The following is a 24,089-nucleotide window of genomic DNA, read 5'->3' on the forward strand; positions in this document are numbered from 1 at the left end:
TATTATCTTGTTTTCATAATTCTGTGAAGCCAAAATTGTGATTAAACTTCGATTAATTGCACAGACAGCTCATGAACCGGCCCGACGGTAAAGATGGTAACTGAATGGAATGTATCTGACATGAGATGTATCCCTGTGTCTCCATCAGATGGCGCTTGGCGAGTGCTACCGGGTGCGCTCCCGCCGCGTCAGCTCCAAGGCCTTCGTAAGGAATCTTTACGTCTCCTCTCTGTACAAGGAGCTGGGCTGCTTCCTGTTCGGCTGCTGTGTCGGCCAGTCGCTGACCAACATGGCCAAGCTGAGTGTGGGGCGGCTGCGGCCACACTTCCTGTCCGTGTGTGGCGTCACCTACGCCTCGCTCAACTGCACGCCTGGAACCTACGTTACAACAGTGACCTGCCGCCAGCCAGACCACCGGCTGGAGGAGGAGGCCAGGTGTGTGTCTGTGTGTGTATATTGTCTCTGTGTGTGTGTGTGTGTGTGTGTGTGTGTGTGTGTGTGTTGTGTGTGTGTGTGTGTTTAAATATATTTGTGTGTGTGTGTGTGTGCGTGCGTGTGTGTGTGTGTGTGTGTGTGTGTGTGTGTGTGTGTTGTGTGTGTGTGTGTGTGTGTGTGTGTGTGTGTGTGTGTGTGTGTGTGTGTGTGTGTGTGTGTGTGTGTGTTCTGACCAGTTCTAAATATTAATTTCTTTTTAGGAAGTCCTTCTTCTCTGGCCACGCCTCCTTTGCGATGTACACCATGCTCTATCTAGCAGTAAGTATATTCTATCTGTACTATCACAACATGTGACACTGTCTGGTGAAAGGGGTAACAATATAGGCAACCACATTTTTCATATGACGCAAGTTTAGATGTTGAAGAACGCACTCAATATAACAAACAACAGTTTTCGGATCACTAACTAAGCCTGTTTAGGGCAAAGCAAGCGTTCATTAACTTTCTGTCCGATTTTCTGTGAACGTTGCTTTTAAGCGTGCCAACATTCAAATAAGCGTTCTTCAACTATTTTCAGATTTCAATGTATGACACAACATTGGGAAGGTTTGAAAGCTTACTATCTGCACTTTCAGAGTCTGTAAAAGACTGAAAAATGACCTTGGCCTACTTGTTACACAAAACACCAGTCCTTGTCACACATACTAACACAATATACCGGCGCTGTGTCTCCCAATTCCAATTACACTCTTTTCAAATATGCAACAAGGGAGGAAAACTGTGACCCATCATCAGTCCAGCATGCAGCAGAAAGAGAGAGAATGAAAGAGGAGAGGAGGGAGAGAGAAGGACTGAAAGGAGAAATGGGCCGAACAGAGACAGCTTTGTTCTGCTCTGGGAGGAGTGTGACCTCCTCTCACTGCCTCACTGCTCTCTGCTATTGTGTATGTGTGTGTGTGTGCACGTGCGCATGTGCATGTGTGCACCCGTGCGTGTGTGTGTGCACCCGTGTGTGTGTGCACCCGTGTGTGTGTGTGTGTGTGTGTGTGTGTGTGTGTGTGTGTGTGTGTGCGCCTGCATGCTTGCATGCATGTGTATGCGAGTAACAAAGAGATCTTGGCTCTCTGTGTACATCATTGCTTTCCCTAACTGTTAGCCCTCTTTCCACCACTAAAATGCTCTATTACAGTTAGGGTGAGTAAAGGCTCTATTACAGTTAGGGTGAGTAAAGGCTCTATTACAGTTAGGGTGAGTAAAGGCTCTATTACAGTTAGGGTGAGTAAAGGCTCTTACAGTTAGGGTGAGTAAAGGCTCTATTACAGTTAGGGTGAGTAAAGGCTCTATTACAGTTAGGGTGAGTAAAGGCTCTATTACAGTTAGGGTGAGTAAAGGCTCTATTACAGTTAGGGTGAGTAAAGGCTCTATTACAGTTAGGGTGAGTAAAGGCTCTATTACAGTTAAGGTGAGTAAAGGCTCTATTACAGTTAAGGTGAGTAAAGGCTCTATTACAGTTAGGGTGAGTAAAGGCTCTATTACAGTTAGGGTGAGTAAAGGCTCTATTACAGTTAGGGTGAGTAAAGGCTCTATTACAGTTAGGGTGAGTAAAGTCTATATTACAGTTAGGGTGAGTAAAGGCTCTATTACAGTTAGGGTGAGTAAAGGCTCTATTACAGTTAAGGTGAGTAAATGCTCTATTACAGTTAGGGTGAGTAAAGGCTCTATTACAGTTAAGGTGAGTAAATGCTCTATTACAGTTAAGGTGAGTAAATGCTCTATTACAGTTAGGGTGAGTAAAGGCTCTATTACAGTTAGGGTGAGTAAAGGCTATATTACAGTTAGGGTGAGTAAAGGCTCTATTACAGTTAGGGTGAGTAAAGGCTCTATTACAGTTAAGGTGAGTAAAGGCTCTATTACAGTTAGGGTGAGTAAAGGCTCTATTACAGTTAGGGTGAGTAAAGGCTATATTACAGTTAGGGTGAGTAAAGGCTCTATTACAGTTAGGGTGAGTAAAGGCTCTATTACAGTTAAGGTGAGTAAAAGCTCTATTACAGTTAGGGTGAGTAAAGGCTCTATTACAGTTAGGGTGAGTAAAGGCTCTATTACAGTTAGGGTGAGTAAAGGCTCTATTACAGTTAGGGTGAGTAAAGGCTCTATTACAGTTAGGGTGAATAAATGCTCTATTACAGTTAGGGTGAGTAAAGGCTCTATTACAGTTAGGGTGAGTAAAGGCTCTATTACAGTTAAGGTGAGTAAAGGCTCTATTACAGTTAAGGTGAGTAAAGGCTCTATTACAGTTAGGGTGAGTAAAGGCTCTATTACAGTTAAGGTGAGTAAATGCTCTATTACAGTTAAGGTGAGTAAATGCTCTATTACAGTTAGGGTGAGTAAAGGCTCTATTACAGTTAGGGTGAGTAAAGGCTCTATTACAGTTAGGGTGAGTAAAGGCTCTATTACAGTTAGGGTGAGTAAAGGCTCTATTACAGTTAAGGTGAGTAAAGGCTCTATTACAGTTAGGGTGAGTAAAGGCTCTATTACAGTTAGGGTGAGTAAAGGCTCTATTACAGTTAGGGTGAGTAAAGGCTCTATTACAGTTAGGGTGAGTAAAGGCTCTATTACAGTTAGGGTGAGTAAAGGCTCTATTACAGTTAGGGTGAGTAAAGGCTCTATTACAGTTAAGGTGAGTAAAGGCTCTATTACAGTTAGGGTGAGTAAATGCTCTATTACAGTTAAGGTGAGTAAAGGCTCTATTACAGTTAAGGTGAGTAAAGGCTCTATTACAGTTAAGGTGAGTAAAGGCTCTATTACAGTTAGGGTGAGTAAAGGCTCTATTACAGTTAGGGTGAGTAAAGGCTCTATTACAGTTAGGGTGAGTAAAGGCTCTATTACAGTTAGGGTGAGTAAAGGCTCTATTACAGTTAGGGTGAGTAAAGGCTCTATTACAGTTAGGGTGAGTAAAGGCTCTATTACAGTTAGGGTGAGTAAAGGCTCTATTACAGTTAGGGTGAGTAAAGGCTCTATTACAGTTAGGGTGAGTAAAGGCTCTATTACAGTTAGGGTGAGTAAAGGCTCTATTACAGTTAGGGTGAGTAAAGGCTCTATTACAGTTAAGGTGAGTAAAGGCTCTATTACAGTTAGGGTGAGTAAAGGCTCTATTACAGTTAGGGTGAGTAAAGGCTCTATTACAGTTAAGGTGAGTAAAGGCTCTATTACAGTTAGGGTGAGTAAATGCTCTATTACAGTTAAGGTGAGTAAAGGCTCTATTACAGTTAGGGTGAATAAATGCTCTATTACAGTTAAGGTGAGTAAATGCTCTATTACAGTTAAGGTGAGTAAAGGCTCTATTACAGTTAGGGTGAGTAAATGCTCTATTACAGTTAAGGTGAGTAAAGGCTCTATTACAGTTAGGGTGAGTAAATGCTCTATTACAGTTAAGGTGAGTAAAGGCTCTATTACAGTTAGGGTGAGTAAAGGCTCTATTACAGTTAGGGTGAGTAAAGGCTCTATTACAGTTAAGGTGAGTAAAGGCTCTATTACAGTTAGGGTGAGTAAATGCTCTATTACAGTTAAGGTGAGTAAAGGCTCTATTACAGTTAGGGTGAGTAAAGGCTCTATTACAGTTAAGGTGAGTAAAGGCTCTATTACAGTTAAGGTGAGTAAAGGCTCTATTACAGTTAGGGTGAGTAAAGGCTCTATTACAGTTAAGGTGAGTAAATGCTCTATTACAGTTAAGGTGAGTAAATGCTCTATTACAGTTAGGGTGAGTAAAGGCTCTATTACAGTTAGGGTGAGTAAAGGCTCTATTACAGTTAGGGTGAGTAAAGGCTCTATTACAGTTAGGGTGAGTAAAGGCTCTATTACAGTTAGGGTGAGTAAAGGCTCTATTACAGTTAGGGTGAGTAAAGGCTCTATTACAGTTAGGGTGAGTAAAGGCTCTATTACAGTTAGGGTGAGTAAAGGCTCTATTACAGTTAGGGTGAGTAAAGGCTCTATTACAGTTAAGGTGAGTAAAGGCTCTATTACAGTTAGGGTGAGTAAATGCTCTATTACAGTTAAGGTGAGTAAAGGCTCTATTACAGTTAAGGTGAGTAAAGGCTCTATTACAGTTAAGGTGAGTAAAGGCTCTATTACAGTTAGGGTGAGTAAAGGCTCTATTACAGTTAGGGTGAGTAAAGGCTCTATTACAGTTAGGGTGAGTAAAGGCTCTATTACAGTTAGGGTGAGTAAAGGCTCTATTACAGTTAGGGTGAGTAAAGGCTCTATTACAGTTAGGGTGAGTAAAGGCTCTATTACAGTTAGGGTGAGTAAAGGCTCTATTACAGTTAGGGTGAGTAAAGGCTCTATTACAGTTAAGGTGAGTAAAGGCTCTATTACAGTTAGGGTGAGTAAAGGCTCTATTACAGTTAGGGTGAGTAAAGGCTCTATTACAGTTAAGGTGAGTAAAGGCTCTATTACAGTTAGGGTGAGTAAATGCTCTATTACAGTTAAGGTGAGTAAAGGCTCTATTACAGTTAGGGTGAATAAATGCTCTATTACAGTTAAGGTGAGTAAAGGCTCTATTACAGTTAAGGTGAGTAAAGGCTCTATTACAGTTAGGGTGAGTAAATGCTCTATTACAGTTAAGGTGAGTAAAGGCTCTATTACAGTTAGGGTGAGTAAATGCTCTATTACAGTTAAGGTGAGTAAAGGCTCTATTACAGTTAGGGTGAGTAAAGGCTCTATTACAGTTAGGGTGAGTAAAGGCTCTATTACAGTTAAGGTGAGTAAAGGCTCTATTACAGTTAGGGTGAGTAAATGCTCTATTACAGTTAAGGTGAGTAAAGGCTCTATTACAGTTAAGGTGAGTAAAGGCTCTATTACAGTTAAGGTGAGTAAAGGCTCTATTACAGTTAGGGTGAGTAAAGGCTCTATTACAGTTAGGGTGAGTAAAGGCTCTATTACAGTTAGGGTGAGTAAAGGCTCTATTACAGTTAGGGTGAGTAAAGGCTCTATTACAGTTAGGGTGAGTAAAGGCTCTATTACAGTTAGGGTGAGTAAAGGCTCTATTACAGTTAGGGTGAGTAAAGGCTCTATTACAGTTAGGGTGAGTAAAGGCTCTATTACAGTTAGGGTGAGTAAAGGCTCTATTACAGTTAGGGTGAGTAAAGGCTCTATTACAGTTAAGGTGAGTAAAGGCTCTATTACAGTTAGGGTGAGTAAAGGCTCTATTACAGTTAGGGTGAGTAAAGGCTCTATTACAGTTAAGGTGAGTAAAGGCTCTATTACAGTTAGGGTGAGTAAATGCTCTATTACAGTTAAGGTGAGTAAAGGCTCTATTACAGTTAGGGTGAGTAAAGGCTCTATTACAGTTAAGGTGAGTAAAGGCTCTATTACAGTTAGGGTGAGTAAAGGCTCTATTACAGTTAGGGTGAGTAAAGGCTCTATTACAGTTAGGGTGAGTAAAGGCTCTATTACAGTTAGGGTGAGTAAAGGCTCTATTACAGTTAAGGTGAGTAAAGGCTCTATTACAGTTAAGGTGAGTAAAGGCTCTATTACAGTTAGGGCGAGTAAAGGCTCTATTACAGTTAGGGCGAGTAAAGGCTCTATTACAGTTAGGGTGAGTAAAGGCTCTATTACAGTTAGGGTGAGTAAAGGCTCTATTACAGTTAGGGTGAGTAAAGGCTCTATTACAGTTAGGGTGAGTAAACTGTAATCAGTTACACTCTGTACAAAGAAGTTCATTTGTATTTAATTTTGGATCAAACACATTGACCTATGCAAATCAGTATATACCTTGGCCTGACATTGGACGATCACCTGACCTTCAACCCAGCTATAGGCACTCTATCAGACTCAGCTGGCAGAGCTTTGGGCTCTGTACTGAGCAAAGTCAAAAACTGTAGAGACCTAGGCTTTAAGTCATTTACCCAATTGTATAGATCCTGTGTATGTCCTGTTTCAGACTATGCAGCTGGGGTCTGGGGCTTTAACGAACAGACCAAATCTAACACAGTACAATACAGGGCTATTCGCTCCTTTTTGAGAGGTCATAAACGTTCTCCAATAGCAGCCATTTGTGGAGACATGGGCTGGGAACCGTCAAATGTCAGGCATAAATGTGAAATGCTTCGCTTATGGAACAGACTGGTAAATATGCCTGATCATAGGCTGACGAGAAAGATTTTCAATTGGGAAACATCAAAACTATCTCCCTGGGCCAGTGAGGTGAAATCTTTATTTTACATTTCTGATTTGTCATTCATATTTCACAATAGACTACGTTGTAATATTCAAGAAATTAAAAAAGCTTTCTTCCAATTACATAAAGAAAAATGGACTACAGAAATATGGAATAAGCCTAAATTAGGAACTTATTGTCTTGTGAGTAAAGGCTCTATTACAGTTAGGGTGAGTAAAGGCTCTATTACAGTTAAAGGAACACTCCCCCCATTTTCAACCAGCTTTGTATCATTAGAACATCAGTAGTATATCAGAAAACTGTAAACTGTTTTGAAGTCTGTCATTTAATTTGACAGTTATTGAGTGTTAAAGTTTGGACCAGTGACATCACTGGTCCACACTAACTCAAATTAATAACTCATTAACTCAAATCAACTCTGGTCCACACTTTAACACTCAATAACTGTCAAATTAAATGACAGACTTCAAAACAGTTTACAGTTTTCTGATATACTACTGATGTTCTAATGATACAAAGCTGGTTGAAAATGGGCGGAGTGTTCCTTTAAGGTGAGTAAAAGAAAGAATAAAAAATGGAATGAGAGACACTGGGGAACAACAACAGGATGGTTCATCTTCATTTTCATCATAACTTGTCATCTTGGGAGATATACAGCAGTTGAGATTCTTCCAAAGCATTGTGCAGTGTATTGAATATGCCCAGTTATATAACGTGCACACACATTCACACAGCGGCCATTATGAACACTCTGGCAAGTACGAGCAAGTGCTGTACCAAGATACACACCATTCAGATACGTATCGTTTCACCGATTCCCCAATGAACAAGTATGACCTCTATACCAAGTTTGGTGGTGGTGAAAAATGTAGCAGCCTAATAGAAACAACTGGAGCTCAAGAATCTAAGCGGATACAAGTTCAGGTTTTAAATGGCCCATTAGCTACCAGAGGCAGCTAGTAGGCGTAACTAGTAGAGCCTACTAACTTCCTTGCCAAATTAAATTGAAATTGTTGTAGTAGTTGTTAGCTGTAAGGTCTGTCTGAAGTCCTCATGTATCTACCGAGTTAACACCAGTGTTGGGGGTAACTCATTACAAAAGTAACATATTACATGTAATATATTACTTTTAGCAGTAACTCAGTAATATAACTTATTACTTATAGGGTTTCAGTAATATTATACCAGTTACTTTGTCAATAACTCAAGTTACAAATTGAGTTACATTTTATTAAATCAAAGCACATATTTAAAATATATATAATCATTTGCTAATCAAACTGTTTGTTTTTATGCAAATAACCACTATAGATGACAATAACAAAGGAAAAGAATAACATTTCGAATTTTGGATTGTTTACACCGACTTCAAGGCGGTTGAAATTATTTTTTCGGGATGGTTTGATGTCATTCTGCTGCTGCTGTTGTTTTGGTGAAAGTAATGCAAAAGTAGTGTAGTAAGTAATGAGTTACTCTACACAGACAGTAATATTGTAAAGTAACTTATTACTTTCAAATGAAAGTAACTAGTAATATGTAGTATATCACATTTTGAAAGTAACTTGCCCAACACTGGTTAACACTAGCTTCATATCTTCATACTACAGTTTTCCACCCAAAGTTTTTAAAATGGACACGAACCAGTGAATAAGGTCAATTGCAAACAGAGTTATGTAAGTGATGACGTTCCTTTTGTTTTATCTACCAAATAATGTAGGCTAATGTGTTTGTTTCTGTCCGGTAGTTTTACCTGCAGGCGCGGCTGACGTGGCGCGGGGCTCGGCTACTGAGGCCCGCGCTGCAGTTCTTCCTGGTTCTGCTGGCGGTGTACACGGGCCTGACCCGCATTTCAGACTACAGACACCACCCGTCTGACGTACTCACCGGCTACATACAGGGAGCCCTCACTGCATACTGGGTGGTCAGTATACTATGCTTGCTTGTTTTTCTGTGTGTCAGTGTCTGTGCATTATCTCAAAGTTTGTGAAAGTCAGACGTTTGTCTGACCAGTTTGTTGTTGTACACCTGTTTCCCAGGCCTTCCACATCTCCTCCATGTTCAAAAGCTCCAGTGCGCCTCTCCCTCCCAGTCAGGGCCTGGACAGCGCCCTGTCACCCCACCATACCAACTGCTAGACCTCCACCCGATCCACGTGTATGTGATGCTACCCCACTTCTCTGTTAGTTTGGTTTGCAAAGACAGAGATCTGAAGAATGTCAGACCATTTCCTGTGAAGTCAAATCACATACCTCAGTTTTCGGACAGACAGACAGACAGACAGACAGACAGACAGACAGACAGACAGACAGACAGACAGACAGACAGACAGACAGACAGACAGAAAGAAAGAAAGGTAGGGAGACAGAGAGGGGGAGAGAGAAAGAGAGAGAGAGAGAGAGAGAGAGAGAGAGAGACGGAGCTCTTTCAGTGATCTTCCAGAAAGGGGGGAGAGTAGAGCTATTTGAATGATTCCGACATGTAATACGTTATGTTGATGGGAGAGAGGAGACTGTGCGCTCTGCTTGGCTGGGATGCATCACTCGTCTTGAGATGACATGATTGTAGCCTAAAAACAGATGGACCACTAGCATTTCTAGGAGTCAACTGTAAATACATAGAGATTTTTTGTACAACTCATATTATACAGTAAAAGCACTTTTTGATTGACATATTAGTATGATATACAGGATTATTGCATTGTAATAATTTGATACTTAGAATGTAATATATTTTATACAAAAACATGTAATATACATAAATATCTTGTAGCCAGTTTTGGTGTTTATACATAAACTCAGTGAATGTAACGGTGCTGAAGGAAAGCAACAATAGCGATAAAGCAACTCATTCTCTTAATGTGGTTTAACATTAGTCGCAGATAAGGTCTGTCTGAATGTTTCCGAGTGTCCCCCCCCCGCGCGCGCGCGCGCGTGTGTGTGTGTGTGTGTGTGTGTGTGTGTGTGTGACCCTGGTGCAGAACCTCTTAGATTACTGATGACTGAATTAGCAGCTGTGCAGACCATACCAATAATGTAATAATGTGTATTTGCTACTGTTTGTTCACGTTTGTACAATACCATGTATGTTGTTAGCATAACCTTCCAGTCCGAGCACACACAGACCATTAAAGATGGTGATTTTTTTTTTAACAACTGACTCTTTTAAATGTAATCACCATTCCAAGATGGCAGCTAAACCGCTGGTGTATATTGTGGGTATTATACAATTTAACAACAGCAACAGATGACTATTAACCTGGTAAAAAACCCTACTGATAACGTGACCTCATGTTCTGTTTCACTCTATTTACTGTACAGTATCAACCTGGACTTCCAGCTGCTTACAGCGATTTCAGTGGGCGGGAGTTTTGCCAGCGGCGTCAGCCCTGATTGGCTGGCGGTTATGTTGTCAACTATGATGCACGGCCCTGATTGGACCAGTTACATTCTAATTTCTAGAAATCGCTGGGGGACGGGTGGAAGTCCAGACTGATCCGTACAGCATGGGTTCACATGATCAGGACGGTTTTACGAGGCTAGAACCGTTTTTAAGTAAATGGTTACATGTAGCTAACAATTATAGTGATTGTTTTTGTTTTATGCCAGCTATCATTTTGATGGCAGTTATCATCACTGAAGGGAATACTTCACGTCTTCCCTTAATCTGAAATTAGATCCTCTATTCCTCTGTCTCGGCATGCCACAGTATTTATTATTCCTTACTCAGTGCCTCTCCTTCCTCATCATACGCCTCATCACTTGATGTATTCCTGCTTTTTCTAAATCCCTCCATGTGTCCGTACGGCCATACAAACAGAAAGAGCCACTTTAGTTCCACATGTTTACTTGAACTTCAATAGCAATACAAGACAATCAGAACACTTTCAGGGTCAATATGTACAAGGATCTCAGGATCGCAGAAAAGTTCTGAGGTTTATATGATCGGTTCTGGAGTCAAGAGTTCCGTTGCCATGGCAAACGCCAAGGCAACGTGTTCCATCGCCAACAGTCAGTGGAAGGGGGCGGAGGTTTTGGTCTTGATGTGAATGGGATTGGTCAAGAGTTCAAAATCAGCAGGAGGGGTGTGTGTGTGTAAGGGCCCCCCCCCCCCATTGATATTGATAAAATGCTCCACTGTGATACGTTAATTATACAAGAATGATGTATATACATACACGTGCGCGCACACACACTTACATACACACATACACACATACACACATGCATGCTCACCCATCCACACGCACGCACGTGCACACACACACACACACACACACACACACGCGCTTCAGTACTTTCCTCCTACAGTATGTATCCTTGTAAAGCCACTATAAAGTCATGCACATGTTCTTTGAAAGGATTTTTTGGCAACACACAAGTGCTTCTTTGACACACTGTTTGCTTGCTACGGGGAAGGGCAACACCCACCCAGCCCATGAACCAATAGAAACGTAGACAATGGGCCAATAAGAATAAAGCACCGATGAGGCGGGAAGACACAGCAGGGTTTAGGAGAGAGGGAAGAGGCAGAGAGAGAGAGAGAGAGAGAGAGAAGAGAGTTGTAAATGGATCACAGTCATAGAAAAGTAACAAAACATGAAAAGGGGGAAAGTCTCGTGGTGATCGGGAGATAGAAGCAGGAAGGAGCCATCGTTAACATCGTCACTAGCATCACGGTTACCATCGTCGTTATTATCCTCATCCTCTTCATCAATGTTGTTCATCATCATTATTCATCGTTATGACCGCCTTCCTCCTCCTCCCTGGTTTTCTATGCCCCGATCACCACCGCCCTAGTCACAGGCTCGTCACCCGCTGCATCTGTCCATCGTCTCCCTCGGACGTGGGCTCCGCCGTGTACGCCGCCTCCCCGTTGGCTGCCAGCGGCGGGGGCTGGTAGAAGGTCTGCAGGTGATTGGGCCGCGGGCCCAGAGGGGGCCGGCCCAGGCTGTAGGGCAGTTCCAGGGCGGGCCGCTGGGGCTGGCCGCCAGTGGGGCTGACCTCGTCGTGACCTTCGGGGCTGCTGTCGGGGTAGGAGAGGGTCGGCGGGGAGGTCCGGGTGTAGAAGCGGGGAGGAGAACTGCTCCGGCTGTACACCTGGGGAGAGTGGCGGGAATAGAGGTTGCTGGGAGGCGAGTTGGCGTCCCGCGGGGCGAAGACGTTGGTCGGCGGGGAGCTTCGCGGGAAGATGCTGCTGAGCGGGGGCGAGCGGCGATCTCCGGGGTACAGCGGGGAGGGGTTAGAATCTCTGGCGTAGATCGGCGAGGAGGAGTCGGGGTCCAGATCCAGGTCAGGGGTCAGAGGCAGGGCAAAGCTGTCGGAGTCGTCTGGGTCGGCGTGGTAGCGAAGAGAAGAGCCTCTCTCTTTCCCTCTCTTCCAGCCGTCTAGCCCTCCATCTTTGCCCTCAAACAGGAAGGATTCCTCCCTGTCGATATCAATTCCCCCTCTCCACACGTCCAGTGCCCTGTCCTTCTGCTTCATATTCTCATTCTCTCGCTCCATCCCCACTCTCCATCCGTCCATGTCCTTCAAAAACATGGCTTCCTCTTTCTCTCTCTCCATCCCGCTTCTCCACCCGTCCATTCCAAAATCTTTCTTCTGAGTGATAAACGTCTCGTCCTGCTCCGCCTCCGCCCCTCCCCGCCACACCTCCAGCCTTCCCTCCCTCTTCTCCAAAAGAAGTGGCTCTTCCCTCCCTCTCTCCATCACGCCTCTCCACTCTTCCATCTCTCCGTCTCTCTTCTGAGGGAGAAACGACTCGTCCCTCTCTCGCTCGGCTCCTGCCCTCCACTCCTCCATCATCCCGTCCCTCTTCAAGAGGAACGCCTCTTCCTTCTCTCTGTCCTGGCCTCCTCTCCATCCTTCCACAGTCGCCTCCCTCTGTTTCATCAGCAGCGGCTCTTCCAGAGCCTTGTAGAGCGGCTCCGACTCCTGGGGCGGAGGTGGAGGAGGAGGGGGCAGGGGCCTGTCGCGGTAACGTTCCCTCTCCCTGTCTCTCTCCCTGTCCCTCTCCCTGTCTCTCTCCCTGTCTCTCTCCCTGTCTCTCTCCGCCCCGCCACTCAACTCCACCGCCGCGCCGCGGTGGCGCGACAGCGTGCCGGCCGGGGCGCGGCTGAGCGTGGCGTAGGGCCGGGCCTGGACGTCGGGGGGACGCGCCTGCTGCCTGTCCAGGAGTCCGCGGCGACCCAGGGTGCCTTGCAACGGCAACCTCTCCCCGTCCTTGAGCGGATCACGAGAGTCAGCGTCTCCTCCAGAAACGAGGCGAGCGTGCGTCCAGCCGTCCTGTAAGCGCGGCGCGGTGGCGTGATCCTGTCCGCGCGCCGCGCCGTGCGTTTCGGGCTCTTGTGTCTGGTGCCGGCTGCCGTGGGTCCACCCGTCCTGCGCGTTGTGCCGCGTGTGCGTCTGCATGGTGGCGGCCCAGCCCTCCTGGGGCTGCTGCGAGTGGCGGGTCAGCGTGGCGGCGTGCGTGAGAGCCGCCGGACGCTCGTGGTGCTGCTGAGGCCGCGCCAGGCTGCCGTAGCGCTCGGGGGGAACGGGCATGGGCACCTGGGGCCTGAGGTTGCTCTGCACCAGCTCCGAGATGATCATCTTCTCCAGCGCCGCGGCGTCAGACAGGTTCCTGCGCATCCCGGTGGCGCCGCTGCCCAGGTCTGCAGCTCCGTGGGGGGTGAGCAGGGCCGGGGAGACGTCGTCGTCCCCTCCTCCCATCCCGACGCCCCCCTCCCCCCTCAGAATGTCGGTGCTGCCCACCACCCCGGCCCGGGACCCGGGTCCGGCTCCCAGACCGTGCAGGGTGAAGGTGTTGGGCGTGTAGCCCCCGTTGAGACACACACTGTCTAACCCACAGGACTCCTGGCTCTGGGACACAGCACCCTCTGTTAGGAGGAACAGGGAACATGTCAGTCACACATGGAGGACTGTTCAACCATAAAAGGTGCAAATCATTGAAAGATATTTTACATGAGTGAACGTATGAATGAATGGGCAGAGATTTAGGAGTTCATGTGCACACTGAGGGCCCCTGGCAGTACCAAGAACTGATTTGGGTAATACCAATATTCTTTGATGAAATGTTATATAGTCAAATGGAAGAGATGTTCATTTTATGTGTCTTCATGATTTATGCATAGTTACTGTGTGCACATTTCCATAATGCACAGATATGCTCTATGAATTGAACCACAGCACACAATGATCTGAGAGTGAGCACAATAAAGGAGAGCTCATACTCGGCTTGATTCTGAAGGTTCCTATTGGTCCACGTTAAGACAGAAAGACAGGAAGGAGAAAGGGGCAAAAAAAACAATCAAAAAAAGACACACACATTTCAAAGTCCAAAACTAAAAATGTTACACTGCACTGGCATAAAACATGCACAAGTGTTACACAAACAGAAAAACAGCAAACTACACAGCCATTTTTTTGGTAGGTACAAACACACAGAGGACAAGGTAAAGTACTGGGGACAGGGTAAAGTACTGAGGACAGGGTAAAGTACTGAGGACAGGGTAAAGTACTGAGGACAGGGTAAAGTACTGAGGACAGGGTAAAGTACTGAGGACAGGGTAAAGTACTGAGGACAGGGTAAAGTACTGGGGACAGGGTAAAGTACTGAGGACAGGGTAAAGTACTGAGGACAGGGTAAAGTACTGGGGACAGGGTAAAGTACTGAGGACAGGGTAAAGTACAGAGGACAGGGTAAAGTACTGGGTGAGAGTGGCGAGAGCAGTGAGGTGTACCTGTAGCGGTGAAGGGCTGGGTGTATCCCTGCGCCAGCAGAGTGTCGTAAGGAGACGCTCCAGGATGGGTCTGCAACACTGGATTAGTCAGGAAGTGGTTCCCCAAAGCAGCTGGAGAGGGAGAGGGAGATAAAAAAAAATGCCAACATCAACCATGAACAAATAAATATAAATGTTTTTGAAAGATGAAATGATAGCATGAAGAATGTGATAAAAGAAAAAGAGAAGTAGAATAAAAAATGAATGTACCTCGGTTAAGTGTCGGAGTATTGTTAACATCTGCAGCAATGAAGGACGATTCGGTCTGTCTGCGAACAGTGTCGTTCCACATCCTCCTGATACGACTCTGATAACAGATACATTATTATTATTATACATTATATATTATTATTATTATTACACACAGGGTCAAGTTGGACGTTGGAGAGAGAGAGAGAGCAGTAGAGAAAGAGGGAGAGAGAGACATGATGCTGCACTGTACCTGTCTGTTAGCAGTGGCCCTGCGACCCTGGCTGCTGCTGTAGCGGCTGTTGGACCGCAGGGCGGCGCCCTTCACTGAGTCAGGAGAGCTGGAGGAGGAGGAGCCACAGCACTGGGAGAGACGCAGGCATCGCCCATAGTCCTTCTGGCCCTACACACAACAACAGATTGACATAGCCGTGATTAAAGATACTTTAAAGTCCCCCTCCACTCAAAAATATGTTTTTTCCCCCAATATTCCTTCATTGGGTGTCTGAGCCTCACTGTGCAGAATGATGTGTGTGCAGAGTTTCACACTAGAAGGCTGTTTTCACAAATGTCTGCTGAAAGTGGAAAGTTTCTCTGTGCTCACTGAAAATTGTCCAATTTCAGGGGCTGGTGCCTTTGAGCATGATTTCTGACATCACAAATAGTTTGGAAGACAAGATAAGATAAGAGAGATAAGATCATCCTTTATTCGTCCCACGAGGGGAAATTTCAGTGCTACAGCAGCAAGTAGACAGGGTTAAAAAAGAGACAGCCACATAATACCACGTACAGTCAACAGTAAAAACAGAATATAGCAAGTACACAAGTAAAAAATTGCATTAAAAAAAGTACAAAATGACATTAAAAGTGCTGGATGAAAGTGCCTTTAGTAGCTAATTGAGAGGAGCAATGTAAAACCATTGTACACTCAAGAATGTACAGAATTCAAAAGTCTGACAGCCGCTGGGAGGAAAGAACTCCGGAAACGCTCCCTCACACACTTTGGGTGGACTAGTCTGTTGGTGGTGCGGGAGCTCTCCAGGGCTGTCACAGTGTCGTGCAGAGGATGGGTCTCCAGGCAGGGGTGGACTGGGATCATAATTCAGGCCGGGCATTAGATACCAAGCAGGCCAGGCCGATACGGGCCGACGTGCGTGCCGGCGTCCGAAGGGCGGCGTCGAAAAATTTGGGCCGTTTGAAGCTCAATTTGGGCCGTTTGAAGGCCAATTTGGGCCGTTTGAAGCCAGATTTGGGCCGTTTGAAGCCCAAATTGGGTCATTTAAAGCCAGATTTGGGCCGTTTGAAGCCCGATTTGGGCCAAGTCCAATTTTACAATCAGATGCACCCACTTTAACCCTGAATAAAGTAATTAAACCACTAGTAAACCAGTAGGCGGCACCTGGCCTGCTGTTCAGTGAGTGGCCTGGCCTGGCCTGCAATTCTTTTTTTTTTTTTTTTTTTTTTTTTGCAGGCCAGGCCAGGCCAGGTCACCGGGCATTTGCCCGACGTGCCCGATTATGCAGTCCGCCCCTGTCTCCAGGGCTGTCACAGTGTTGTGCAGAGGATGGGAGTTGTTCTCCATCAGAGAGGCCAGTTTTGCTCTCATCCGCCGCTCATCACCCACCACCTCCACTGAGTCCAGACGGCAGCCTAGGACAGAGCTGGCCTTACGAATCAGACAATCCCTGTCCAATATTCAACGTACCTTCCGACTACTTCCTACAACTTACCCTTACCTATTCAAGCCTCCACTGAACATACACTGAGAATGGACTTCGTAGTGAAGGTGGAAACATCTTGAGTCCAGCAGTTACACTTTTGAAATGAAATATATTTGTATATTTATAGATTCTGGAATGTGTAATGAGGGAAAATGGAGTAGGCCTAGATGTATTTTTAAGGATTTTCACAAGATCATTGAACTTTCTTTGTGGAAAAAACATATCAGACATAAATTATTATTCAAAGTAGAGTATTTTTTATATACATGTTAAAACATGTCAGGAGGGGATCTTTAAGTGTAAAGACAAACACTTGTGATTACATAAGAACACACACACACACACACACACACACACACACACACACACACACTCACACATAGACCCACCTTCCTGGTGAGTGTGCAGTGCAGTATAGTGATGAGCAGACCCTGGGCTGTGTTGAGGGAGGAGAAGAGGTAGGCCAGGAGCAGAGAGGGGGCTGAGAGGAAGACCAGGCCGGATGACCAGGTCACACTCTGCAGGAAGAGCAGGGTGAGGGAGCCCACTGCCCACGCCCTGCATGGGAGACAGACAGGAGACAGGGGGGGTTTAGACAGGAGAGTGGAGCAGGAGTAGATATCAGACTGAACTGTCAACTCGTTGCACTCCATTTCCTTCTTCAGTCTGACCTTGCCTCCACTCGAACGGCTTTCCATAGAGGAAATAACCCCAGGGGAATTTGATTCTCCCGAACCAATCACTAGAGACCAATAACGTATTCACCTGGATACAATGCAGTGGGGAGAACAAGGCGGGAATGTCTTCAAAGCAGAATGCTGTTTGGATTTCAAAGTAATTGGTACCTTTAACAAATTTTAAACAGCCTCGATAGCGGCATCTATTGGTGTCGCCATTGTTATTAGGTGGTCCGACGCACTTTGACAACAGCTTGACTGCTTATTGACGCTGATTGGCTAATCGTTAGTCACAGGGATTCGAAGGTGTGGACCCAGGCACGGGCAGGAGGGAACGTGTGGACCCAGGCACGGGCAGGAGGGAAGGGGAGACAGAAGTCAACTCTGTTTGAGAGCTTCAGGGCCGCGTTATCCATGGATTGCATTTGTGATGGAAAAGTTGTTTGTAATGATACGATACGATACAACTTTATTGTCAGCTCACACTGAAATTTGTTTTGCCTCCATGGCATCACCGTTCACAATGCAGACATGTGTGTATAGGGTGACCTATAAGATGTTTGCCAAACTATGCTATTGGATGTTTTGGACCCAGACAGGAGTTTCAGTTCTATATGAAACCCACCCGTAACATCAGACTACCAAGAGACCCCTGTTGTAAAACGAGGATGTGTACCTGTCTATGGCTGGTTTCGTGTCCTTTTGATATATCATGAAACCACATGTTCGTGCAGGAACGCACGTACACAGGGGAACTTCCCTCTTTCTTAGAGCCTGCTTACTGTATAAAAAGTCTCACCCTGTGAGGAGGAGGCAGTTTTCTCAATGACAAGCAACCTGTTTTAAGTTGTCTCAATGAGATTGCTCAAATCTGCAGATTAATAAATACTTCATTTACTTTCATGAGTGCTATGTGACATTTTCTTCTCTGGACTTGCTCGTTTGCTGAGGTTACTGTTTTTTCCACAACACATTTTACCTTTTTTTTTTACTGAAAAGTCAAAGCTAATGAATTGAACTGAGCCTCTTTATCCTTAGATCTACACAGGAGTTCCCTAAACAGATCGACGTGGCTTTGCAATACTGACCTCAGGTTGTCGTGGCGACTGGAGTCTGGCTTCAGGGCAGCGGAGCTGTGCATTTTATGGAGGGTCATCACCAAGACAACCAGGTTCAGCTGAGGTCAAATAAATGAAAAGATCACATATTGTAAATTGACTGCATTTAACAGCGCTTTTCTAGTCTGACAACCAATCAGAGCGCTTTACAACACATGCCTACCTGTACATTCACACACACACACACACATTCATACAGCGTTGGTGGCAAGCTACCATGCAGGGCGATGGCGCAACCATCAGGAGCAATTTGGGGTTCAGCATCTTGCCCGAGGACACTTCAACATGCGGACTGGAGGAGCCGGGGATCGAACCACCGACCTTCTGACCTGATTAGTGGACGACCAGCTCCACCTCCCGACTTTGACCTCCTTCCTCAAGACGTGTCATGACAGATATGAAAGGATTGTAATTGTTTTTCTTTTATTGAATTATTGTATGTGAGTGTAAAGTCTCACCGTTATTATGACAGCTACCGGTCCTAGGAAACTCCAGATGAAGTAATTGTCTGTCCGTAGCCAACACCTACATCCACACACACACACACACACACACACACACACACACACACACACACGCATGCACGCACAAATTCACATACACACAAATCAAAGGAAAATTGAGACATCTCAAATAACAAAGGCACCTGACACAAGAATACACATACACATATTTTTTCAAGTGTACTTTTCTATCAATAAAGTCGAGTCGACATCGATTATTCGTCACGTGGTGCAGTGTTGGTATTAAAAAAGTCTGCCTGGCCTAATGAGTTGATGACGTCAGCAGATTGCGACCCAATGCTTGCGACGCATTAATATTAGCCATGTGAGGAATGTAAATACAATCATGAATGACTTGGAGAAAAAATCTCTCTGAAAGTAATATGAACTTATTCATGTCCGGGCTGCACACACTTTCCTTCACTATAATGTGTCCAGGTGGGTTGCACCATCTCCATCTGTTGTTCACGTAAATAGTCTCCCCTTCCTATCCGCTCTCACGGCAACTCCTCCCCTTCCTATCCGCTCTCACGGCAACTCCTCCCCTTCCTATCCGCTCCGACGGCAACTCCTCCCCTTCCTATCCGCTCTCACGGCAACTCCTCCCCTTCCTATCCGCTCCCACGGCAACTCCTCCCCTTCCTATCCGCTCTCACGGCAACTCCTCCCCTTGCTATCCGCTCTCACGGCAACTCCTCCCCTTCCTATCCGCTCTCACGGCAACTCCTCCCCTTCCTATCCTCTCTCACGGCAACTCCTCCCCTTCCTATCCGCTCTCACGGCAACTCCTCCCCTTCCTATCCGCTCTCACGGCAACTCCTCCCCTTCCTATCCGCTCTCACGGCAACTCCTCCCCTTCCTATCAGCTCCCACGGCAACTCCTCCCCTTCCTATCCGCTCTCACGGCAACTCCTCCCCTTCCTATCCGCTCCCACGGCAACTCCTCCCGCACAAACTGCTGCTAAATTCTGGATAGAAAGCATGTATTTGTATATTGTATGTCTCCTCTTCCTTAACCATGGCGCCCTCCCTCTGCAGCTCCCGTATTTCCTCCTCTGCACCTCTTGGGCATTTCAAGTCTCGTGCTGCGGGTCACAGTGTACTCAGAGGGCTCCTCGGCTCATCAGCTGATCCCCATAGTAAACAATAGAGCCGCTCGCAGCAATAAAAAGCAGTACTACTCCGATAACGAGAAAAGCAACAAACAAAAACAAAAACAAAAAGCCAAATAATGTAGTTTACTACTTTGATGAATAAATCTAGAAAAAGTCAATAGATATAGAAAAGAGTGAAAAGACAAAAGATGAGCTCTACATGCTGCCTGCCTCAAACCATGTGATGAGTCATCGACTTACAGTACATACAGTACTGAAGTTACATTGACACGTCGACTAATCTCTGCAACCTCTAGCACGTGCACGCTCTCACACACACACACACACACACACACACACACACAACGCTCACTCACACACACACACACACACACACACACACACACACACACCCACACACACACACACACACACACACACACACACACACACATGTCCACCTACGCAGTGTTTGAGCCGTAGCCGTAGCCCCTGAAGTCGATGGCCGCGGACACGGCCACCACCAGGCCAGGAATGGAGTAGCCACACAGGTAGAAGTACTTCCTCCTGGAGTTCCGTCCCTCAAATACCTCCCTCTGCAGCAGGTACAGTTCCACCCCCTCCAGACACAACCAGCAGAACACTGACAGCAGGGAGAAGTGCAGCAGGCCGGCAATGATGGAGCACGCTACCTGGAAGTGTGGATAGTGAGAGAGCGTGCAAAACACAGAGGATAGTGAGCCAGAACATGCTGTAAAAGAGGTAATAAAGGAACAACCCATAACATGAATGTCAACAGTAGTACAAGCTGCTGTTACGCCAAAAACACAAAGAGCACAAAGAATATGAGCGTATTGGTGTGCAAATGTTTTTAAAATACCACAATAAACACCAATCTACTTGACTGCTCATTAGTCCCGCATCATAGCACTCACTTTGAATTGAGTCTTGTTGGCACCAACAAGGAAGAGGAGCTCAGTGATGAGGAGGTTGGCCCACAGATTGCAGTGGATACTGCTGTGGTCTGTGTGCCATGGCGCCCCCTGGCAGCACAGGGTGGTAAGGCAGGTGGCCAAACACACCAGGGCTACTGAGATGCCCACCCAGGAGACAACATAGACCAGCAGCTCTTCCACGCCCACCCCCGACTGGCAACGAGAGGAGGAAAGGAAGAATGAGTTATAATAATTATAATAATTATAATAATTATAATAATTATAATAATTATAATTACAATAATAATAAAGCCTTTCAAAACAGTGCAGTTATGAACATGAAGAGTAGAATACATGTATGGATGTAGGCAACCTTAGTCCTGAGGCTTTAGGACATCTGAGGCTTTAGCCCCAAATGTTTTATGAAGAACTCCGGATCTCTCTCTCTCTCTCTCTCTCTCTCTCTCTCTCTCTCTCTCTCTCTCTCTCTCTCTCTCTCTCTCTCTCTCTCTCTCTCTCTCTCAAAAACAGGGGGGGGGGGGAGCCCTGGATCTATTCATCTGTCATTCCACTCATGCAGTAAAGCCCTCAAAAATGATATGATTTCGTTGATCAGAAATGACTACTTGGGACGTGCACATTTTGTGTGAGAAAGAGAGAGAGAGAGAGAGAGAGAGAGAGAAGGAGAGAGACTGTACCGGTTACAGGGCTTGTCATTGTTGGCATCTACTGTAGCTATAATTCACTAAGGCTATTGAAGATCTATAGTGGATCTAAGAAGCTTTTTCAAAAGGAAAAGGGATGAAGGCAACGAGGCGCAGGCGAGGCTAGAGGAGGGGGAGGAGCAGGCGAGGCTAGAGGAGGTGGAGGAGCAGGCGAGGCTAGAGGAGGGGGAGGAGCAGGCGAGGCTAGAGGAGGTGGAGGAGCAGGCGAGGCTAGAGGAGGGGGAGGAGCAGGCGAGGCTAGAGGAGGTGGAGGAGCAGGCGAGGCTAGAGGAGATGGAGGAGCAGGCGAGGCTAGAGGAGGTGGAGGAGCAGGCGAGGCTAGAGGAGGTGGAGGAGCAGGCGAGGCTAGAGGAGATGGAGGAGCAGGTGAGGCTAGAGGAGGTGAGGTGCAGGCGAGGCTAGAGGAGGTGGAGGAGCAGGCGAGGCTAGAGGAGGTGGAGGAGCAGGTGAGGCTAGAGGAGGTGGAGGAGCAGGTGAGGCTAGAGGAGGTGGAGGAGCAGGTGAGGCTAGAGGAGGTGGAGGAGCAGGTGAGGCTAGAGGAGGTGGAGGAGCAGGCGAGGCTAGAGGAGGTGAGGTGCAGGTGAGGCTAGAGGAGGTGGAGGAGCAGGTGAGGCTAGAGGAGGTGAGGTGCAGGTGAGGCTAGAGGAGGTGGAGGAGCAGGCGAGGCTAGAGGAGGTGGAGGAGCAGGCGAGGCTAGAGGAGGTGGAGGAGCAGGCGAGGCTAGAGGAGGTGGAGGAACTAATAGTTAGTTCCTTATTCGTTCTTCATTAGTTCCCTAGTAACAACTGTAACATTTGTGTACCTTGTTGTAAAGTGTTGTGCTGGATTTCACACGTGCATACTTGTACAACCAGAGTGACAATAAGCATCTTGAATCTTTTTGAAATCATTTTGTCTTCCATGAAAGTGACGAGTGAAGTGCTGTGTGTGTGTGTGTGTGTGTGTGTGTGTGTGTGTGTTACGTACAGCAGGTTGCTGGTATGTCATGAGGACAGCATAACTGGACAGATGGTTGCAGGCGCAGGTCGTGTGTGTGTTGTTGGTGTGTAGCAGGCGGCAGCCCTGTGTAGACCACCTGCCACTCCCAGAAGCGCCTGATCCATTCCAGAAAGAACAGTTGGGGCCAAAGGTGTTCTCCAGCTGTGGACACACACACACACACGCACACACACGCACGCACACACACACACACACGCACGCACGCACGCACGCACACACACACACACACACACACACGCGGAAACGCCCAGTTTCCAATCCTTAGTTAGGATTTGGAATTTGCATTCTAATTCAATTCTGACGTGAAGTCATTGTAGTTTGAACAACACACCTGCAGGTGTCTGAGAGTGAAGATGACGGGTTCAGAGAGGTAGACTCTGTTGGAACCTCTATGGACGGAGGCGGAGATGACATGGGAGTTGACCACCAGGCTCCGACCCCTGGCCTCCGACCCCTGGCCCAGCCCCAGGCCCAGCCGCAGAGTGGAGTTCTGGGTGGTCAGGAAGGAGCCCAGGTTCTTATAGAGAGACAGGACCAACTTCACCTGGCCTGGAGACCAAACGACAGGGGGGAATTCATGACGTGGTAAAGAGAGGGGTACAGAGTATGCATTTATACTTACTACTACTTGTAAAAAAAAAAATACTACTTATTAAAAATAAATAAATCCCAAAGCTGGTTGAACGGGGCCAAGCGGGTACCAAAAGGTGTTGTGAAAAGACTGCATACAGTACTACCGATTGGTCCGAGAGAATCATGCTGCGTACACATATGCTAACGTTAGCTCTAACTATCTGAATATTTACGTTACACTAAGGTGACCAGATTTCTCAAATGAAAATCGGGGACATTTCCAGTCCGGCAATCAATATATCATTAAAATATCGGTAACACTTCATAATACTGTAACACAAAAAATGGGTAGTTACTGAGGAACGAGTAAGGAACGAACCATTAGTTCATGAATAGTTAATGATTAGTTAATGAGTAGTTGATAGGTAGTTCCTTAATGGTAGTTACTTAAGAACTGACCATTAGTTACCATGTTAACGAACCAGTAAGTAATGATTACTTCCCTAAAATTTTTTTTTTTTAATATTTCACTAGTTCTTGGCTCAAACACTTAGTAAAAAAAACACTTTTTTTGGGTAGGGTTTACATATCGCACTTCCGGTGGGCGTGGCCTAACCAAAGTAGGCTAGAACTGTAGCCACGCCCCCAAGGAGTTCGAATGTGAAAAAATAGGCTCCGCCCCCTTTCCCTGGCTTCCGGCGGGGGTGGGTGGAGCCAAAAAAGGTAACTCCGCCCCTGAAGGTCGTAGAGCCTCGGGGGCGTGGTTTTAGTGGGGTACCTCGATCTCCTAAGTGGGGTAGGGTACTTTACTAAAGTGGGAGGAGCTACACTTTTTAAATTTGCATACTTGAATAAATTCGTCTTCACTAGTAAAGTAAGCAGGAAGTAATGGTATATTCCTTAGGAACAACTCAGGAAGATGTACTGCTTCACTTGAGGGGGCACAAACATGGGAACTAATGGTAAAGTAAGCAGGAAGTAATGGTGTATTCCTTAGTAACTACTCAGTAAGATGTACTGCTTCACTTGAGGGGGCACAAACATGGGAACTAATGGTAAAGTAAGCAGGAAGTAATGGTGTATCCCTTAGTAACTACTCAGTAAGATGTACTGCTTCACTTGAGGGGGCACAAACATGGGAACTAATGGTAAAGTAAGCAGGAAGTAA

The 24,089-nt window shown here is 46.0% G+C and overlaps 2 protein-coding genes across 3 annotated transcripts in view; one reads left to right on the forward strand and one right to left on the reverse strand.

The window, feature by feature from the left end:
* Window positions 1–9,576, forward strand: part of LOC310793752 (phospholipid phosphatase 3-like) — a 13,582-nt gene extending 4,006 nt beyond the window's left edge. Inside the window, exons 3-7 of one of the 2 annotated variants that reach the window (XR_014553537.1) lie at window positions 149–435; window positions 696–753; window positions 8,355–8,531; window positions 8,647–8,963; window positions 9,000–9,576. Coding sequence is in view for 1 of the 2 variants with exons in the window: in XM_083655637.1 (XP_083511763.1) it covers window positions 149–435; window positions 696–753; window positions 8,355–8,531; window positions 8,647–8,745 (621 nt within the window). In the remaining variant the exon portion in view is untranslated. Of the gene's footprint in view, window positions 1–148; window positions 436–695; window positions 754–8,354; window positions 8,532–8,646 lie in introns of both variants that reach the window. The other variant, XM_083655637.1, reaches the window with a different exon arrangement.
* Window positions 9,577–11,406: 1,830 nt separating this feature from the next.
* LOC310793653 (adhesion G protein-coupled receptor L1-like) overlaps window positions 11,407–24,089 on the reverse strand; it is a gene marked incomplete at both ends in the record, with an annotated part of 32,690 nt that continues 20,007 nt past the window's right edge. Inside the window, 12 exons of the mRNA XM_083655500.1 lie at window positions 11,407–13,484; window positions 13,839–13,859; window positions 14,349–14,459; window positions 14,598–14,694; window positions 14,830–14,979; window positions 16,687–16,855; window positions 18,063–18,151; window positions 18,551–18,617; window positions 20,155–20,381; window positions 20,625–20,837; window positions 22,316–22,489; window positions 22,680–22,897. Of these exons, the coding sequence (XP_083511626.1) occupies window positions 11,407–13,484; window positions 13,839–13,859; window positions 14,349–14,459; window positions 14,598–14,694; window positions 14,830–14,979; window positions 16,687–16,855; window positions 18,063–18,151; window positions 18,551–18,617; window positions 20,155–20,381; window positions 20,625–20,837; window positions 22,316–22,489; window positions 22,680–22,897 (3,614 nt within the window). The remainder of the gene's footprint in view (window positions 13,485–13,838; window positions 13,860–14,348; window positions 14,460–14,597; window positions 14,695–14,829; window positions 14,980–16,686; window positions 16,856–18,062; window positions 18,152–18,550; window positions 18,618–20,154; window positions 20,382–20,624; window positions 20,838–22,315; window positions 22,490–22,679; window positions 22,898–24,089) is intronic.

Source organism: Poromitra crassiceps (genome assembly GCF_964638095.1).
Source record: "Poromitra crassiceps genome assembly, chromosome: 19".
NCBI classification, from domain to species: domain Eukaryota; kingdom Metazoa; phylum Chordata; class Actinopteri; order Beryciformes; family Melamphaidae; genus Poromitra; species Poromitra crassiceps.